Genomic DNA, 20,110 nt, shown 5'->3' on the forward strand with positions numbered 1-20,110 from the left:
TCCGGGAGTTGGTGATGGACAGGGAGGCCTGGCGTGCTGCGATTCATGGGGTCGCAGAGTCGGACACGACTGAGCGACTGAACTGAACTCAACATGTAAGACGCTAATGGACAAGTAATCACCAAGCCATTATTCCTTTTATATATGAACAATCAGGTAAGAGTTTGAAAATCTGCTCATAATAACTATCAGGTGGTGCTCGGTGAACTTTTTCAGGACGCTAAATAAAATTTTTATGAAATACTATTTTCTCGTTTGAGTCTAAAATAACTAATAGCGTAGCACTGCATTCCTTCCTTCTCTTGGTTCTCAAACCACGTATCCCAGTAAATGTATATGCAAACTCTCGTCAGATGGGTGACCAGCCTTCGAACACAGGGAAACTGGCCCGCTTTGTGAGGCCGCCGCAGCCTCCCGCTCGGCCGCAGCTCCTACCTCCGGGCTGCCCCCGAAGCCCGAACTGAGAAGGATCCGCTCGCACGGCGGCAGTGAGGAGTCCTGGGGGCCGAGAGCCCCCACGCTTCCCGCCCGCGCATATTCATTCCGTCTGTCTCTGACTCGGGCCCGAGCAGCCACCCGGCCCTCAGAGACCTCTCAGGCCTCTGCGCTCTCCGGCTCCGCCGGACTAGCAGTCACGCGCAACCCGCCCTCAGGCGCTCGGAAGCAGGCCGCCCCGTCCGGGCCAGGCCCGCAGGGGCCAGGCTGGAGCTTGGGGCCGGGCTACTGCCGACTCACACCCTGCGCGGAGTCGGCCCACCCGCGGCCACCGACCCGCAGGCCGCGCGCCGCCGCCGCCCGCCAATCCCAGCTGACGCGCGTCGGCCTGCCGGCTTCTGCCCCGGAAGCGCCGGGGCGAGCGGGGGCGGGGCAGGGAGGGGCGGGGCTCTGCTCGCCCCCCGGACGACGTACGGCCTTCCAATAGGTGGCTGCCGTCCGCGCCGGGCGCCCATTGGCCGAGGGGGCTTCGGCGGGCGGGGCCGAAGGGAGCGGCACGAGTCGACCCCGGGCGCCTGGTCGCGTCTTGGTCCGAGGAGCGCCCTAAGGTGAGTGGCGGAGTCGAGGCGGGGGCTGAGGGGCGGCGGGGCGTCCTCCTGGGGCTGTCCCGGCAGGGGCCTCGGGAAAGGCAGGCTGCGTCCGGGGGGGACACCCTGGAGGGACCGGGCTCTGCACCCGCTCCGCCCGCTCCCCGGCGCTCGGGCGCCGACAGGCACCTTGTGTGTTAAATGCGGGAGCGGCAGCGAGCGCCCCAGGGCCGAGCGAGGCTCTCTGAGGGCGCCCCTGCGGCGGACAGCGTTCCCGCGTCCCCGTCGGTGCACGGACGCCGAAAGGTGCGCGCCTTCACGCCGGGCGTCGGCGGAGACACTAAGGGGCAGTGTTTTCCGAGTGCTCATTGTGTTCCAAATTCGGTACTAAAAGTATTAATTCGGAATTCCTCAATAAATTAATGGTGCTGCTGTCCCCAAATTGCAACTAGGAAAGATTACCTGACATTTTTTAGGTTCAAGAGCCTAGACAAAACACAGCAAATTCAACATGATGTCACGTTTTTAACGTAGAGGCTCTTGCAGCCTGTAATCAGCTTCCAGTGTTTTACAAAGTAGCCCTTTAATCTCTGAAGGCAGAGGTCATGGGTTGGAATTCTTGCTCCATCACTTACTGGCTGTGTGATCTTGGACAAGAGACAATCTCCGTATTGATACTTTCTGTAAAATAAAGATAATAGTAGGGAAGGCTCTTAAGGTTATTTATGAGGACTAAATGAAAGAATACAGTTTAAAGTGGCCAGAAAGATTGATCATGTAGTAAATAATAAATGTTAGCCATTATTTTTTTTAATAAAGGATTAGAGTATTAGGAGCTTGAATATTACTTGGACTCAAAGCTGTGACATTGTTAGAATTTAATGTTAACTTTTGTACAAGTCTCACTGGTGTTGTAAACTGTGTCCTAAAATAAGCCAAGTGAAAGTCGCTCAGTCGTGTCCCCGACTCTTTCCGACCACATGGATAGTCCACGGAATTCTCCAGGTCAGAATACTGAAATGAGAAGCCTTTCCCTTCTCCAAGGGATCTTCCCAACCCAGGATCAAACCAGGTCTCCTGCATTGCAGGCAGATTCTTTACCAGCTGAGCCACAAGGGAAGCCCAAGAATACTGGAGTGGGTAGGCTCTCCCTTCTCCAGTGGATTTTCCTGACTCAGGAATCCAACCCGGATCTCCTGCTTTGCAGGTGGATTCTTTACCAACTGAGCTATGAAAGTGAAAAGTGAAAGTTAAAGTCGCTCAGTTACCTCCTATTGTTTACGACCCCATGGACTGTATAGGCATGGAATTCTCTAGGCCAGAATACTGGAGTGGGTAGCCTTTCCTTTCTCCAGGGTTTCTTCCCAACCCAGGGATGGAACCCAGGTCTCCTGCATTGCAGGTGGATTCTTTACCAGCTGAGCCACAAGGGAAGCCCCTAAAATAAGCCAAAGTGAACACTGAATCAGAGGTGTATCCATCACATTGCAGGAGGCTTCCTTCCCTGTTGTATTCGTGCTAGAGCTAGTCTCAAAAATGAGAAACTGTTGTACTTGAATAATTGGAAATTATTCTGAATTACTAATTCAGAATTGATCAGAAATTAAGCATTTGCTGAAATTTTTATGTTAGATAGAAAATATAATTTAATTTACATGGCCTTGGTTTGTACAACTTGGGGAAAATCTATGGAATGTTAAATTTAAGCTGTTCACATAAATGAAACCCACATCAATCAGGTAATGGAAGGTAAAGCAATTCTGATATGAACTTCTTTAATAGGTGAATTCTGACTTAACATACTACATAAGTACAAACAGATTTTTATGGCATTCACTTTTCTTTAAAGGTTAAAATGTTTATTATGTTCCATATATGACTTCCCTTGTAGCTCAGTTGGTAAAGAATCTGCCTGCAGTGCAGGAGACCTGGGTTCGATCCCTGGGTTGGGAAGATCCCCTGGAGAAGAAATGGCAACCCACTCCAGTATCCTTGCTTGGAAAATCTCATGGACAGAGAAGCCTGGTGGGCTGCAGTCTATGGGGTCTCAAAGAGTCGGGCACGACTGAGCGACTAACACTTACTTATTATGTTCCATATATAATTGAAACCTATGGCCATTTCACTGATGTTTGACAAAAATTGATATTGTATTGGTCAAAGACTGATGCTGACAGAAGGCCTCAAGAAAATGTTTAACTTGTAAAGGCTGCCCACTCTATGATGGGAGCCACTGTCTACACTAGTGACCACTTTAAAAACATAAATATGGAAAACGTGAGCAAAAAGATTGGTAGCTCAGGTAATAAAGACTCTGACTGCAATGCATGAGACCTGGGTTGGATCCCTGGGTTGGGAAGATCCCCTGGAGTAGGAAATGGCAACTCACTCCAGTATTCTTGCCTGGAGAATTCCATTGACAGAGGAGCCTGGTGGCCTACAGTCCATGGGGTCACAAGAGTCAGATACCACAGCAGCTAACAGAAGGAAAAAATATAGACAGACATTACTTAGCACTTGGCTGAAGCTGAAACTCCAGTACTTTGGCCACCTGATGTGAAGAACTGACTCATTGGAAAAGACCCTGATGCTGGGAGAGATTGAGGGCAGAAGGAGAAAAGGACGCCAGAGGATGAGATGGTTGGATGGCATCACCGACTTGATGGACATGAGTTTGAGCAAGCTCCAGGAGTTGGTGATGGACAAGGGAGGCCTGGCATGCTGCAGTCCATGGGGTTGCAAAGAGTCGGACATGACTGAGCCATTGAACTGAACTGGTTATAAAACTGTTAAGAGTATATAACTTTTTATATGGAGCTGTTAGATTCTGGTGCAGTTGTAGTTTCTGTTTTCTCTGATGTATAACAGTTGGAGTTTGAGAGTTTATTATAAGGTCAAGTTAGGTTAGTCGGAGAAGGCAATGGCACCCTACTCCAGTACTCTTGCCTGGAAAATCCCATGGACAGAGGAGCCTGGTAGGCTGCAGTCCATGGGGTCGCTAGGAATCGGATATGACTGAGCAACTTCACTTTCATGCATTGGAGAAGGAAATGGCAACCCCCTCCACTATTCTTGCCTGGAGAATCCCAGCGACGGGGGAGCCTGGTGGGCTGCCGTCTATAGTGTCTCACAAAGTCCGACACGACTGAAGTGACTTAGCAGCAGTAGCAGCAAGGTTAGTAAGAGGAATTCAGAATGGTATTCAAAACATTTCGTGACATTCTCCACAGGCAGAGATTGGAATAGGGCATATTGTGTTTTTTTTTTTTTTTTTCAATTAATGTGAATGTCCTCTTGTGTTAGGAAAGCCTCAAGACCTTGATAAGCCCAGTGTTGTTCCCCAACCCCCACCCCACCTTGGTCCATGAGAGATGCTCTGTATTACCTGTCCACACAAATGATCAGTTTAAAAAATAACTGTTACTCCCTTTTGGATTTAATCTTGATGAAGAAAATCCATGCAAGAGTTAACTGCCTGGTTAAATACTTCATGAGACTAGAAGAGAGATTTCCCAAGTTTATACTTAAACTTTCTTTTCTTCCTTTTCTACCTCCTCCACCACACCTAAAGAGGCCGGTTATCAGGAGTTTTTCACATTGAGGGGGAGCTGATGTAGTCTTAAGGGGGTGTCCAGGAGAGAAGAGTAGAAATTAGACAGTGGGCTTGGAAACGGACCCATAAGCCACATTAAGGAATGTGAACTTTATATTATACAGTAGGAGTGAATGATAACTAACGTAACCACCGTAAAAATTCAGATTCTCATCTTTATAGGTAGTTTTTTATTGCTTACTTTTTGTGTGCTAGATTTGCATAAATACAGTATGGTTTATGCTAACGGTAGCTTTCCACTTCACCTTTGATTTCTATCAAAGAGTTTTGAAAATAGTTTTATCTGCCTGACAGAAATCTGGTAGGTGACCCTTGGATTTAAAGAATATTGTTTAATCAGCATGATCCCTGTAATAGATAAGTTAAATTTCCTTTGTAAGTCCTCTCAAGAACTTGTGTTTGTTTATAACATATGCTTTAATAAGGTCATTGTACTGGCTGTCAAGTTAGCAGTGTCTTGAGTGGAAAGAGGATCTATTCTTGACTCAGACTTTTTGAATCAGCTCATCCACTTTTAGTCTGTGGTTAGGATCTATAATTACTAAATATTTTGCACACTTTCACAGATCCTAAGTTTTGTATTATTGAATTTTCTCTATATACTTTTCCATGTTTCTGAAGGGATGTGCTGTGCTTAGTCGCTCAGTTGTGTCCAACTCTTTGAGACCCCATGGACTGTAGCCCGCCAGGCTCCTCCGTCCATGGGATTCTCCAGGCAAGAATACTGGAGTGGGTTGCCATTCCCTCCTCCAGGGGATCTTCCCAACCCAGGGATCAAACCCAGGTCTCCCACGTTTCAGGCAGATTCTTTACCCATTTAGCCACCACAGAAGCCCTCTGAAGATATATGCCACCCCAAAATATCCTACTTCAGAAAAGAGGTTACTTTGAGCTGAAGGCAATTAAGAAGCAGCAAAAGCAGAAAGAACTATTTTTCCTTCCACTATCTGCCTAAAAGTAGGACATAAATTTCCTTTTGGGAAGGACTGACTTCTCTCCTGTACCAGGAGAATAACTGCTATCATTGGCGACAGAAATTTGGCACTGAGATGGTCTACACAGTGAAACTTTACTAAAATAGCCTTTATCTTTTATTATTCTTCCTCATATATTTATTTTGCCATAATTTACCACCCCTAGAAGCTCAAACCCCCTTTCCCTTGTCTTGTCATTTTTCTGCAGTTTATCACCCTTTTTTAAAATGGTGTATAAACTCCACATGTAACTGCTTCTCTTTGCACATAGAAATTAAATATTGTCATCAAGTACATTTTGTTTGCGTTTTTTTCTGTTTATCTTTTGTCAGTTTAGTTTGCAGATCTCAGGATAGATCATCAGAGAATAGAGAAGAAGCTTTTTTTCCTTTCCTGAACTTCTGTATCATTTTCATGTTTTATCATGTTTAATGGCTTTTATGCTCTGGTTTGTGCTGTTTAAATATTACCTATAGCACTGACTTATTTTTGTCACTTTAGTTTTCAGATTAGTGGTTGTCACTCCTGACTGCATAACAGAATGATCTCTGAGGCTTTTTAAAGGACCTAGTTTTCTGGGGCCTGTTCCAGAACAGACCCACTGAATCAGATTATCTGGCTGAGGTCCATGAAATCTAATATCCAAAATCAGTGTCACAGAAAACCAGAGGCAAACACACATTAGAGTGGAAAGGCAAATCTTATTCAATGACTGTTGCAATAGTGGAAAAGAGACCTTGGGATAGAACTAGGCTTCATTCTGAATACAGCAAGGGCAAATGGGGGTGGATAGCCAGGGAGCAAGGTGGGTGTCAGTGAATAAAAAACTACTAAGGGGTATTGCCCTAAAGCAACTTGGCAGGATTCTTGCTAAAGGCAGGCTAGGGTGATAAGATTGAAAGTGGGATAAGGAAGTTTGAGGGTAGGGGATTTCATTCAACTGACTCAGCAGGACTCTTGCGGAAACTGGACTATGGGGTCCAAGGACAGGCCCAAGAGCTGGCATGTGTGCTGCCCAGTCGTGTCCGACTCTTTGCGAACCTGCGGACTGTAGTCCGCCAGGCTTCTCAGTCCATGGGATTCTCCAGGTAAGAAGACTGGAGGGGTTGCCATGCCCTCCTCAAGGGGAATCTTCCTGACCCAGGGATCAAACCCGCATCTCTTACATCTGCATTGCAGGTGGATTCTTTACCACTAAGCCACCAGCTTCCCAAGGGCTAGGCCTCATCGCGAAGAGATCTCAGAGGAGCCTGACCAAGGAGAGAGTCTTTGTCAGCATCAACAACTACTGCAAATTATAGCAAGGTAATTCTGATATGTGCATCTGTGATGAGAACTGCATCCTTATTCCCACAGAGGTGTGAGCCTTGATACTCCATTTAGATCTTTTCCAGCAGTAACTTCGTGATTTGTAAATGGACAGCTTTCTCCAAGGCCTTTTCTTCCTTAGCCTTTTACTGGAGAGTATCATGGCACCAAAAGGAGAGAAGTTAGTTAATTCATGTTCTGAAGCAAATACACTTCAATAAATATTAAGGGCCTGCTGTGTTTCAGACAGTGTTCTATTTGGTGGGGATATAGTAGTTAAAAAGCAGACATGGGCCCACCCCTCTATTAGTAAGGGACATGGTAGTCAAAGAGTAGAGTATAATGTGTGTGTGTTCAGTCGTGTCTGATTCTTTATGACCCCATGGACCGTAAACTGCCAGGCTCCTCTGTCTGTGGGATTTCCCAGGCAAGAATATTAGAGTGGGTTGCCATTTTCTTCTCCAGGGGATCTTCCTGACACAGAGATCGAACTCAGGTCTCTTGTGTCTCCTGCATTGGCAGGTGGATTGTTTACCACTGAGCCACCTGGGAAACCCAGAATATAGTATATCAGTAAGTAAACAAGTTAGTTTCACATAGTGATACACTATGCAGAAAATAAAAGAAGGGTATTCTAGTGATTTGGGGAATGTTGTGTTAAGGATAGGAGGTTTAAACTGAAATTGTTACTGCAGGCTGTTACGAGTCACGCTCAGATTTGGGATCTAGTAATCCAGGCAGAGAAGTAATGGCAAGTACAAAGGCCCAGAGTCAGTGACGAGCTGGACAGGAAGAAAACCAGTAGGAGAGGAGCGCTGAAGGCAGTGGTGTGTGGTGAACCTCCTGATATCTATGGGGGTGATTCTAAGGCTTTTAATCTTGAGCAGCTGGCTCAATTATCATTTTAATAGTAAAATTAGTAAGACATGTAAGACTGAGGCAGATTGAAGGAAGCCTGGAGAATGAAGAGATGCCCATTAGGCATGAAGCTGTAAATAGGCTTTTGGAGCTGGGACTTTGGATCTGTGTTTGTGTGTGTGTGTGTATCCGTTTTTCCCTTCGTGTGTGTGTCTGTCTGTTTTTTTCCCTCCCTTCCTCCTCTTTCCACTTGGGCCTTTGCACACAGCAGCCTCAGGGTAACTGCATTCCTTGTGTGCTTGCTTGTTTATCAGAGGCTCCTGGAGTGATCATTCTCAGAGACATCCAGAGATTGCATGGACTTCTTTAAGCTAGCTGCAGAAGCCATGCAGTGTCACAGACTCATCAGAGAATCTGTAGCAATGTTCTACAATGATTACATTATAGAATCCCTCATTATTTTCTTTCAAGTTTAGTTATCATTTCCCTTTCAAAGTATTGCTGAACGATAACTTTTCTTTGCAACTATTAAACATTCCTCTTTATATAGTTAAATTATTGCCTTAAAACTATGAACCACTTATTTATGCTGTATTGGTAGCTCAAAGGTCTTCATATCACCTCTTTTGTTACACAGATACCTCACTGAATCGTGTGACACTTCATCAAATAAAATATTGAAGTCAGTAGAATTCTTGAGACTTTTGAAATTCTTTGGAGGTCTCTAGCCCTATCTCCCCACTCCCCCAGCCCTATCCTTAAAAGATGTAAGATGTTTCCATTTGCGTTTGTCATTTATTTGCTAGAATGAGTGCTATACCTGTTGGATGGTAAAATGAAAATTTTCAGTTGCTAAAACTCTAAGGACTTTTAAAAGAGTTTATACCTTGTATGTTATTTTTGTGTTTTGGAAAGAGCAGTTTTTTTGTTTTTTTTTTTTAAGTTACTTGAGTTTTTTAATTTATTCCTTTTGGTTCAATTCTATTAGAAAAGGAAATAGGATTATATCTTCTTTTTTATATGAGGATTTTAATAACACAAGATATATGATTCTTATCCCTTTGTGTTCCACATCCTGGAATCTTTGAGGAAGGAGCCATGCACAGGGATTCTGATTACTGACTTGGGGTGAGGTCCATATGTAGGTGTCTCTACAGCTCCCGGAGGATTTTTTTTATGATGTCAGATTTGAGACCTCCCTCCTTCATCTGCTGGATCTAACTCTGGTATTTGCTGATGATAATCTTAGTCTCTGTAACAGGAAAAACAAATGGAAGCCCTGCCTGATGCAGCTGTTTTGGCGACTAGACTTAAAAACACTCTTATCCAGTACCACAACCTTGAAGATGAAAAGTGGCGAGTTGCTAAGAAGACGGTAAATTAATTAAATTATTTGTGTTTGGGGTCTGTCTTCTAATGAGCTGGTGGATGACTTTCCAAATGGTATAGAAAAATATAGACCACACTTTAGATGACTGTGCAGGATAGATGAATGGGTCAGTAAAGCTGGTGGTTTCATAGCTCACAGAGGAGGAACAGCAATCCTGCACTACTGTCGTTAGCTCTTCAGATAATGGACACAAGAACAGACTCATGGCAACAAGATTGTAAAGAGCAGCCTCTCAGGTCAATAAATAAAACATGTCATCGTCAATTTAAGAAAGGAAAGCATAGTAATTGATAGTTTGAAATCATTTCAGATATTTTAACAAGCCTGTGAGGATGGTCCATTAGTATTCTTTTTTTCACCAGTATGACTTACCCAAACTGTCACATAGTTGAGTGTTGACAGAGCCAACCCTAGAAACCAGGACTCTTCCATTTAAGTGCTTTAGCTATTCTGATATTCAGAATTTCTTATGAGATGATCTGGAAAAAAATGTCGGGACTGATTCAGGGTAGTACTGTCATCACAGATGTGAATTACTTAATTTTAAAAAGATACATGAGCAAATTCAGAATTATATATTTAACATTTCTATTATCTTAGATTAAATTCTTCAGTAATGGTAAATAGATAAGATTGTAATAACGCAGATAATGGCCAGTGAGAGTGCCATCACCAGATCTTAGTGTTTGGGTGTCTTTAAGCTACTGAAAAACCTTTTTCTAGGGGTCTGTAATTTAAGTAAGATGTGTGGTACTTTAGGATACAGAAAAAATTCAGATATGAATTATATGATGGTATGAGTGACTTGTATGTATTTCTTTGAATGTTTGCTTATGTTATATTTTCATGCAAAGCTAATGCTGTAGACTTTATGAAATTGTCAGTTTTATATCCAGGTTGCCACCTATAGTTTATCCCTATACACTGTTTTTATTTTTATAGAAAGATGTAACAATTTGGAGGAAACCTTCAGAAGAATTTAATGGATATCTGTAAGTAATTCTTGTAGTTTTATATAGCTCTTAAGATACTGCTAAACTTCAAATGTATATACACATATACTCATGATCGCTAAATGATCATTGCCAGTAAAGTTTGGCTTTTGCTTTTAAGATTTTAAACTTTGTGAGAAGAAAATCACATTATGCATTCAAAGCTTTAAAATGTCTGTGTCCCTGGTGAATAGAGTTGGTTGTTTTGGGAATCGTAAATGATGGTATAGCTGATAAAATCTTAATTTCTTACTGTGGTATATAAAATACTTCTAATATTCTTTTGCATTTATTCAGTACTGTAGCATATTTTGCTCTAAGAATTTGTATTGAAGAAATAATTGGAAATTAATAATTATTTAAGTACTTGTCTCTTCTGTCACATTACTTAAAACATTAAAAATTATAAACAACCTGAATAATCAATAGTTAAGGAATGATTAAATTATAAAATGTGCTATTTTACAATCTTTAGAAACCATATTTTCAGATGTTATTTAAAAACATAAAAAATGTTAAAGATATAATGAAAAATGAATACAGCAGAGTACTAAACTGTATGTAGCACAGTCATAGGTTGACTTGAACTATGTTTTTATATTAAAATGTTTTTATTTAACACAAAAGTATATACCTCTAGATGGCAGTTTTATGTGTGATTTTTGTTTATTTATTTTTGGCATATAGTAGAGTACGAATTATGTCTTTAACCAGTAAAAAAATATATATTGTTTTTTAAAGCCAGTGCAGATAGGTGCCTTGTGTAATTGGAGTGGGATATTCATATTCTGGGGGCTTGGGACTTTTTAAAATGAAACTATTGACCACACTTTCTACATACAGAATGTTTTGAAGTGTATCACCAAAGATGCATTTCCAGAAAGGTAAGTTGTACAGTATTTATGAGAAGGACAGGGACACTAGAGTTGGATTAAACACTGTAAGCAAGTGTGGAAGTTAACCCTTTCGATCAGTAACTCCCCGCAGGGGCTGAAAAAGTTTAAAAGTGGCTGGGGGCACTGTGCTCAGTGATAAAAACTCACAGAAGAGCTGATACCTGGGCTGAGCCAGAAAGAACAGACAGGTGTTTCTTAGGGAATGAGGCAGAGAGAACTGCACTCAGTCACATTAACACAGATGGCTTCCAGGTAGATGGGAAACACTGAGACAGTTTGTTTACAGAATTTAGGCTTCCTTGTTGTCTCAGACAGTACAGAATCTGCCTGCAATGCAGGAGACATGGGTTCGATCCCTGGGTCAGGAAGATCCCCTGGAGAAGAGAATGGCAACCCATTCCTGTATTCTTGACTGGAGAACTCCATGGACAGAGGAGCCTGGTGGGTTACAGTCCAAGGGTCACAAAGAGTCGAACACGACTGAGCGACTGACTTTTTTTTACAGAAATTCAAGTTGTGTTTATATAGTTGGAACATAAAGTATGGGAATGAGGAGAGCACGTCTGAAGGACTTTTGAATTCTTAAACCAAGGAGTTCAGTTTTGTATTTATCCTCTGCTCAACCCAACCCTCCCAGGTCCTCAAAGGATTTTGTATTTATTATGGTAACAGTTGTGAGAGACAGATATGAGCGTAGAAAGTTTAGAGAAGAGCTTGTATCCTGGGAGACCACGGCTGGCTTCTTAAAGTGTCCCTATGATTGTATACAAAGTTTTCTGACAATGTATATTCCTGGGAAGAGATCTGTGGCTTTTTTCAGATTCTTAGAGTTATATGATCAGAAGAGCTAGAATCTCATGCAGTATTGAGTTGGACACAGAGTTCCCAAAGTAAGGACACGGCAGGGGAGCTGAAAAGGACAAATGGACTTGAAAGAGATCTGATGGTGATGGTGGCGTAATGATGACAGTGGTGATGATAACTAACATCTGTCGAAACCCACATGTTGTTCTGTGCACTTAATGTTTAGAAAGTCATCTTGATAAAACATGGTGACTTTCTAGTTCTGACTGTTGGAATGGGGTTAAGAGAAAAAGAAGTGTTGAAGTTGAAACCCAGATTTCTAATTTGGGTGCCTGAATTAATTTGTATTACCCACCCCTACCCTCTACCCTCATCCCAAGTTAGAGAACCTAGGCGAAAGAGCAGATTTAGGATGGAGGGTAATATAAGCTTGAGCTTGAGATATTTGCAAACTGATAAAAAGCTTCAGATGCTTAAAAAAGAGAAAAAAGCCCTCCCAAAACAATGCTAGTTAGAGCCAGTCTGTCTCTTTTTCCTTTCTTTCTCACAGGTAACTACTGTCTTGAAGTTGTAGTATTCGTGTTTCATACTTGGGCCATATACATGTGTGTGTTTCTTTTAGTAATACGTTGTAATTGTTCCTGTTCGATGCTGTTTCAGTTTGCCCATGCTGCTGCATGCTGATCTGTGCTTCAGTTCTATATTCATGTACCACAGTGTGTTCATCTGTGTTTGCAAATTTGCCTACTGATAAATTTTTAGGTTGTTGTCAATTCTTCTCTATAGTATGCTTCTTGGTACACGTCTCCTTCTGCGCCTGTGTATCATTTTCTTGGGTATGTACCTGTTGTCAAACTGTTCTGTAAAGTAGTGATAGCACTTTGAGAGATGTCATTTTCTTCCATTCTACACTTGTTATTAACTTCTTAATCTCTGGCAGGATGGTATCTTGGCTAGTAATTATTTAACTATGAGTGATCTTGAGCATCTTTTCTAGGTTTATTGATTTTTCAGGTCACTCTTGTCCTTTGTCCATCTTTTCTTTGGATTGTCTTTATCTCGTTTTTTGAACAATGGTTCCAACAAAGGTCGTCTAGTCAAGGCTATGGTTTTTCCAGTAGTCAGTATAGATGTGAGAGTTGAACTATAAAGAAAGCTGAGTACCGAAGAATTGATGCTTTTGAACTGTGGTATTGGAGAAGATTCTTGAGAGTCCCTTGGACTGCAAGGAGATCCAACCAGTCCATTCTGAAGGAGATCAGCCCTGGATATTCATTGGAAGGACTGATGCTGAAACTCCAATACTTTGGCCACCTGATGTGAAGAACTGACTCATTGGAAAAGACCCTGATTCCAGGAAAAGATTGAAGGCGGGAGGAGAAGGGGATGACAGAGGATGAGATGGTTGGATGGCATCACTGAATCAATGGACATGAGTTTGAGTAAACTCTGGGAGTTGGTGATGGACAAGGAGGCCTGGTGTGCTGCATCCATGGGGTCACAAAGAGTCGGACATGACCGAGCAACTGAACTGAACTGAACTGAACTGAATTATATATCTTCTATAATAAGTATGTGCTGTGCTGTGCTAAGTCACTTCAGTCATGTCCAGCTCTTTGCAACCTTATGGACTGTAGCCCATCAGTCTCCTCAGTCCGTGGGGTTCTCCTGGCAAGAATACTGGAATGGGTTGCTGTGCCCTGCTCTAGGGGATCTTTCTGACCCGGGGATCAAGCCTTCATCTCTAAAGTCTCCTGCACTGGGTGCAGGCTCTTTACCACTAGCACCACCTGTTATGGGCTTCCCTGGTGGTTCAGACGGTAAAGAATCTGTCTGCAATGCAGGAGACCCACGTTTGATCCCTGGGTCAGGAATATCCCCTGGAGAAGGAAATGGCAATTCACTCCAGTATTCTTGCCTGGATAATCCCATGGACAGAGAAGCCTGGCAGGCTCCAGTCCATAGGGTCACAAAGAGTTGGACACAGCTGAGCAACTGCTGCTGCTAAGTCGCTTCAGCCGTGTCCGACTCTCTGCGACCCCATAGACGTCCCCTGTCCCTGGGATTCTCCAGGCAAGAACACTGGAGTGGATTGCCATTTCCTTCTCCATGAGCAACTAAGAAGCAGCATCTAAGTACATGTGTGTTACACTTATATTCTTCCAGTCTGTGACTAGTTTTTAAAGAAATTACTTATTTTGTCATTTGTAGTATGCAAGTTTTTAGTTTTAATCATCTTGTGTTATTTCTGTTTTATGCATTCAAATAATCTTCCTGTATCCTGAGGTTACAAAGATAGTAACTTACATAATTTTCTCAAAGTTTAAAAATTTTACCTTTTATATAGTGGTATTTAGTCTATCTGGAATTGTCTTGACTGATATGAAGCAAGAATTCAGATTTATTTTCTCTATTAGGATAACTATTGTATCCATACACCATTTATGAAATAGTACATCTTTTTCCTACTGATATGGACTGTCACCTTTGAAATATGTTAAGTTCTGCTATTATTCATGAGTCAGTCCTCGGTGTTCTATTCCTGGGTGACCTATTTTTCCATTCCTAATAAAAAGTTTTTGAAAGTCAGGCTAAAACATGGATATACTAATACCATGTTAGAGCGTATCTTGAGAAAAGAACAGCATAGAAAGTAATGAAGCATTACGGTGTTCTGCAGACTATTCTTGGCTACACCATAACATGAAGGTACTTACTATGTTCATAATGCAGAAGATAGCCTTCAGATCTCCTATTAGATCTTTAGAATACATTCTGATGGAATAATTGATAGAACCTATTTATCAGACAAGTTGTAAGGATTTACTCTTTTAGAAAAATCTTCACTAAATTTCACTTTTTTTGAAGTGAACTGTGAACTCTGAGAGCATACTGAAATTTTTCATTCCAATAGCATTTGACTTTAATATTTTTTCTCCAGCTTCAAAGCCCAAGGTGTGATAGACGACCTTGTCAATAGTGTAATAGACCATATACGCCCAGGTCCCTGTCGCTTGGATTGGGACAGCTTAATGACCTCTTTGGATATTTTGGAGCACTTTGAAGAGGTATTTGTTTTGAAACATTACTTCAGATTGTGTGTGTGTCTGTGTGTGTCGTGTGTGAGACTGTGTGTGCGCGAGTGGTCAAGTGCACGTGAACGTGTATGCGCGCTTGCATCCACTATTATATTCATTGCTTTGAGACTAAGTAGTCATGGCAAAGAGCTCTAATGAGTGTTAGAACTGAGTTTGTTTTTTGCAATAGCTTTATCCTTTCTGCTTGAGAAAATTATGTCTTTGATTGTAAAACTTTGAGGTTCTGAAATCTAAAATTCTGAAGATACCACCATCATATTCAGTTTTCTAGGTAATAGTATGTAGGTTTTCCATTAATATTAAGCCAAGATCAAAGAAAAAAATGCCGCCTTTGGTATTAAAGAAGTAGGTAACCAAAGTGGCTTTTTCTGTTTTATTAATTCATTTCTTGCCATGTTTTAATCAAAGTACTTGTGGATTTTATCTTACACATCTACAGTCTACACTGCCTGCTTCCACTTATCATATAGGATACGAGGTGCTGTTTTGAAAGAGAGATTTGGATTATGGGTAACTTACCTCTGCACTTTGATTGTATATCCTGCACATGTCCATATAGAACAGTGAGATACAGAATAGATTTCTAAATCTGTCAGAATCACTATAAGAAATGCTGTTAGTAATCATTATAACACATTTTAGTGAGTGTTAGTGTTTTACTGCATTGGAGAAGGAAATGGCAACCCACTCCAGTGTTCTTGCCTGGAGAATCCCAGGGACGGGAGAGCCTGGTGGGCTGCCGTCTATGGGGTCGCACAGAGTTGGACACGACTGGAGTGACTTAGCAGCAGCAGCAGTGTTTTACTACAGGTTAACTTATGTGAGTCTGCGTCTGTATTTCCTGCAGCACTAACAGCTGTTTGCTGTCCTCTTTCAGAACTGCTGTGTGATGCGTTATACAACTGCGGGTCAGCTTTGGAATATAATCTCCCCAAGAGAGTTTGTTGACTTCTCCTATACTGTGGGCTATAAAGAAGGGCTTTTATCCTGTGGTAAATGTCTCAAAACCTCTTACTTTCTCTCAGTTTGTTTTAAATTTTGAGTTTTCTAGGCTGGATATTTCTTTCTACACAAGATATATTTTCAGCCTTCATGGTTGTTTTATAATCAATAAGCTTGGTTTGCAAATGCTAAACCTTAGGGATGAAAGTAACAATATCAGAAAGGGTTTTGCAGTCTTTCTGATGAGTTTTTGTTCCCCATTACATAGTACCCTTCATCCCACAGCTAACAAATATGGGTCACATGACTGCCTCCAAGAAAGGGGTCTTGTCAGTGGGTTTCCTTCTAAGTCACTCTCAAGAAATAGCTTCTTGGTCATATACTCTAAAAAAATATGCTCGGCATGTGCTAGAATATTTTTCCTTCCTTGATCTGTGTAGTAATTTTCTTTTCAAAATTAAAAATACTATTAGAAGGCTCATGCTTTTGAAAATATATCTGTAGGTAAACTAATGTTTTTGTATGAACAGTGTATATTTGAGTTGGCAGTTTTAGGTACACATCTACCTGTTTACTCTCAGTCATCAGAGCCAGGTTGGATGTGGCGGTGCCTGTGGGAGCAAGGGTGGCACCGCAGGTTTGATTCTCGGTGCCTGGGGCCCACTGCGACGGGAAGGTGCATGTTTTCCAGGGAGTTACCAAGATGACATGCCGTTTATTCTGAAGGGATTAGAACTTTCCCTATTATACATCTACCAGGCTCTGTCAGAATTCTACTTGGTAATTATCTTTTTCATTCTTCCACGGTCACTCTTGGGGCTTAATTTTCATCTACATGGATAAGAATGTTTAAATAAGCAATCTGATAATATTTTTAATGAGAGTTTTAGATTAATGTCAGTCATTGCTATTAATAATCTTATTTTAAATTGCCTTGTAGGGATAAGTCTTGACTGGAGTGAAAAGAGATCAGAATTTGTTCGTGGATATAACCATCCCTGTGGTTGGTTTTGTGTTCCTCTTAAAGAGAGTCCAAGCCGGAGTCTTTTGACAGGCTATATTCAGACGGATCTGCGTGGAATGATTCCCCAGTCTGCAGTAGATACAGCTATGGCAAGCACTTTAATCAACTTCTATGGTGATTTACAAAAAGCCTTACAAAAAGCATAATTTGCTTAAACTTACAGTAGTAGTATATTCTCCAAATCAACTCCATCTCTTAGCTGCATGGCTCATAAAAAATCATCCTTCCCTCTCTTCTGTATAGCCCGTAGAAAATTTTGAGATGGTTTTGGTTTATTTTATTCAGAAAGTAAATAGCTAGCTAGAGTGAGCATCTCAGTTTCCCTAAACAGTTGTTTGCACATTGTTTGGAATGGTAGTGTGTCTAGGAATGGAGAGGATGACAGAAATTCACCAAGAAATAGATATAGGTCTTTGACATAAACTCTCAAGAAATTGAATCGTGCCTCAGTAGGAATATTTTGGCTGCTTAGAAATTAAGAGAAAGCAAAGCTTCTTGCTGGTAGGTTAAAATCACCTGTTTTAGAGCTTTATAAACATTCTGTAAAAGTTTTAACTTTGGAGGAAGTTGTATATTAATGTTTTACTATATGTATGCTCTATGAGTTTAACAATATCTTGGACTAAAGAAAAACTACTTTTCTCTATTCCTAAAGATGAACTTCACTGTTGACTTGAACGACTTTAAATATTGAAAATATCAGAAAGAAGAATAGGTCTCCTAATGCAATCAGTTTTGATACCTAGATAACTATTTTGTAGATATCTTTAAAAATATATTTGTATCTTTATGTGCTCTTATTTTGGGAGTCTTAAAAGCCTTTATGCATGAATAAGACAGTGCAAAAAAACTGCCAGATATGTGCTGGGATACCACGTTGATTGAGCAATATTCTGGGGTGTGTGAAATGGGTGGTGGTATCCAGTACTAACCAATAGAGAATCATCTTTTTAGAAAGTTAGATTCAATGAATGTTTTGTACCTGTTTGAGTTTTAAATGTGTCATTCAAATCATAAATTACTCACTGTATCATACACATTCACAATTGTGATGTAGTATAACAAATGCATTCATAGATTTATACAAATGCCTGGATGAGTCATTTTATAGCTAGAATGGACTGTAATGTGCCCTTTGGTTCTGTGGCTACATTAAATGAACATTCCTGAATGATTTTAATATTCCAAGTGCTTTTTGGCATTTGCACTGTCTGCCTAGTTTACATGTAAGTTGAGAACTTGAGGGAACTCAGTGTGTCTGTGCAAATTTTTATATTTGTGTATATGCACACATCTTGAAATCCATTTCAGTATTCAGTGTGAGTTATTTATGTGTTATTATTACTGTTCCCACTGTTTCATTTTCTCTTCTTTCTCTTGGGTTAATGTGGGATAAAGTGAGCTCTGGAAATAATATTAATATTTACTAGATAGACCTCAAAGTGGGCTTCCCTGATGGCTCAGACAGTAAAGAATCTGCCTGAAATGCAGGAAACCTGGGTTCAATCCCTGGGTCAGGAAGATCCCCTGGAGAAGGGAATGGCAACCCACTCTAGTACTCTTGCCTGGAGAATCCCATGGACAGAGGAGTCTGGTGGGCTACAGTCCATAGGGTCGCAAAGAGTTGGATACGACTGAACAGCACTTTCACTTTAGACCAGGAAAAGCACAAAAACATTATGGTTCAATTGCATGAAGGTGTGATCTGTATGTTACTTTCCTGTGTTTTCCTGAGTGTTAAATAAAGCATAACTCATAGTTCTTCAGATCCATTTGAAAACAGAAAAAGTAGAGCTGATTTATTTTTATTTTTTTGCTATTGGAGATAATGTTCAAAACAAAAGGTGGCAGTACCATTATATCCATAGTGAATAATCTCACAAATTTTAGATTAAAAATAATTCATTTCAAGGTCTGATAGAAGCAATGCAAAAAATGATCTTATATTCTTAACTTGAAATTTATTAATCACCAATGTTTTTCCAGATTGACTACCCAAATTTTTGAGTTGTTGAATTCCTCTGCTACTTCTTTTTCTTGCAATAAGGAAAGAGAACTGAGGAGTTTAACTTTCAGCTTCCCTTAGAAATTGTTAAATGTTAATTTTGACTTAATCTATTGTCTTTTATTTGGTTTTAGTAGTGTAGAGTAGGAGGTTCCTTATACTCCAGTGTTCTGTCTAGCATTGCAGAATACCAGCAGGTGTCCAATTATAGGGTGCCCAGATTGGGTAAGGTTGCAACAAGATGTATATTACTATAAGGGCTATTATTGCCTAAGCTGGGTACTGCTAAAGGCAAATAAACTGTCCACTCTAAGCTACTCCGTGTTCTCTTGGTTTTTATAACTTAAACCTTCAACTAGTGATTCCATAATCCACTCTTGAATGAGGATCCTTGCAGGTAACAGGACCCTCATGGAAAAATTCATTCACAGTGTTGAGCCATCTGATGGATTGAAGGATCATATTTGAATTACCTGCAGTTTACATACAGCTTCTGGATGGCACTTCTAGATGTGTAGCTATTACCACAGTCCAGTTTTAGAACATTTCTATCATTCAAATGATCTCTTTTACCTGTTGGTTGAATCATATATAAACAAAGTTTAGCACAGTTGTTTAGTATACAGATGATGATGAAAAAGAGCAGGTTTTGTTTGGTCTTGTACTCAAGAGTAGAAGTGTATTTGATTCTAAGCTCAAGAGCCTTGTGATAATAGGTTACATATGTTATGTCAAATACCACAGTGAGATGAAATTTAACAGTGTGGGTTGGGATTAATATTAACACATGTAATAGAACTTGATGTTTCTGTAGCCGTGCAGTAGAATAGAAAAATAATGTGAGCCATAATTGTAGATGTCATTTAAATTTTTCTAGCGGCCACATTAAAAAATTAAAAGAATCAGTGGAAGTTAATTTTAATAGTATAGTTCATTTCACTCAGCATATCCAAAATATTATCATTTCAACATGTAATTTATAAAAATCTTTTAAGATAGCTTGCATTCTTTTGTACTAATTTTTTTATTTCTGGTGTATATTTTACTAATTTGGGCTAGCCACATTTCAAGTTAATTTTAATAACTTAATAATACACAGTTCTGTATTAATCTACATATTAATTTGTTGTTCTATAAGATGTTGTAGGGAATTTCCTAGAATCACTCTCTTAAGTACAAAATCT

General features: G+C 40.6%; 1 protein-coding gene across 1 annotated transcript; it reads left to right on the plus strand.

Moving 5' to 3' along the window:
- Positions 1-941: 941 nt before the first annotated feature.
- STARD4 (StAR related lipid transfer domain containing 4) lies at positions 942-18,226 on the plus strand. The gene is made up of 7 exons (XM_027545455.1): positions 942-1,043; positions 6,789-6,914; positions 9,037-9,150; positions 10,108-10,157; positions 14,799-14,925; positions 15,833-15,947; positions 16,838-18,226. The coding sequence occupies exons 3-7, from the start codon at positions 9,046-9,048 to the stop codon at positions 17,065-17,067; spliced, it is 627 nt and encodes a 208-aa protein (XP_027401256.1). The 5' UTR covers positions 942-1,043; positions 6,789-6,914; positions 9,037-9,045; the 3' UTR covers positions 17,068-18,226.
- The last annotated feature ends 1,884 nt before the right edge of the window (positions 18,227-20,110 follow it).

Source organism: Bos indicus x Bos taurus, chromosome 7 (genome assembly GCF_003369695.1).
Source record: "Bos indicus x Bos taurus breed Angus x Brahman F1 hybrid chromosome 7, Bos_hybrid_MaternalHap_v2.0, whole genome shotgun sequence".
NCBI classification, from domain to species: Eukaryota; Metazoa; Chordata; class Mammalia; order Artiodactyla; family Bovidae; genus Bos; species Bos indicus x Bos taurus.

Coding starts and splice junctions, on each gene's coding strand:
- STARD4 (XM_027545455.1), top strand. CDS start 9,046: ATGGAAGCCCTGCCTGATGCAGCTGTTTTGGCGACTAGACTTAAAAAC. Junction 9,151..10,107: donor GGCGAGTTGCTAAGAAGACG/GTAAATTAATTA, acceptor TTATTTTTATAG/AAAGATGTAACAATTTGGAG. Junction 15,948..16,837: donor AGAAGGGCTTTTATCCTGTG/GTAAATGTCTCA, acceptor ATTGCCTTGTAG/GGATAAGTCTTGACTGGAGT.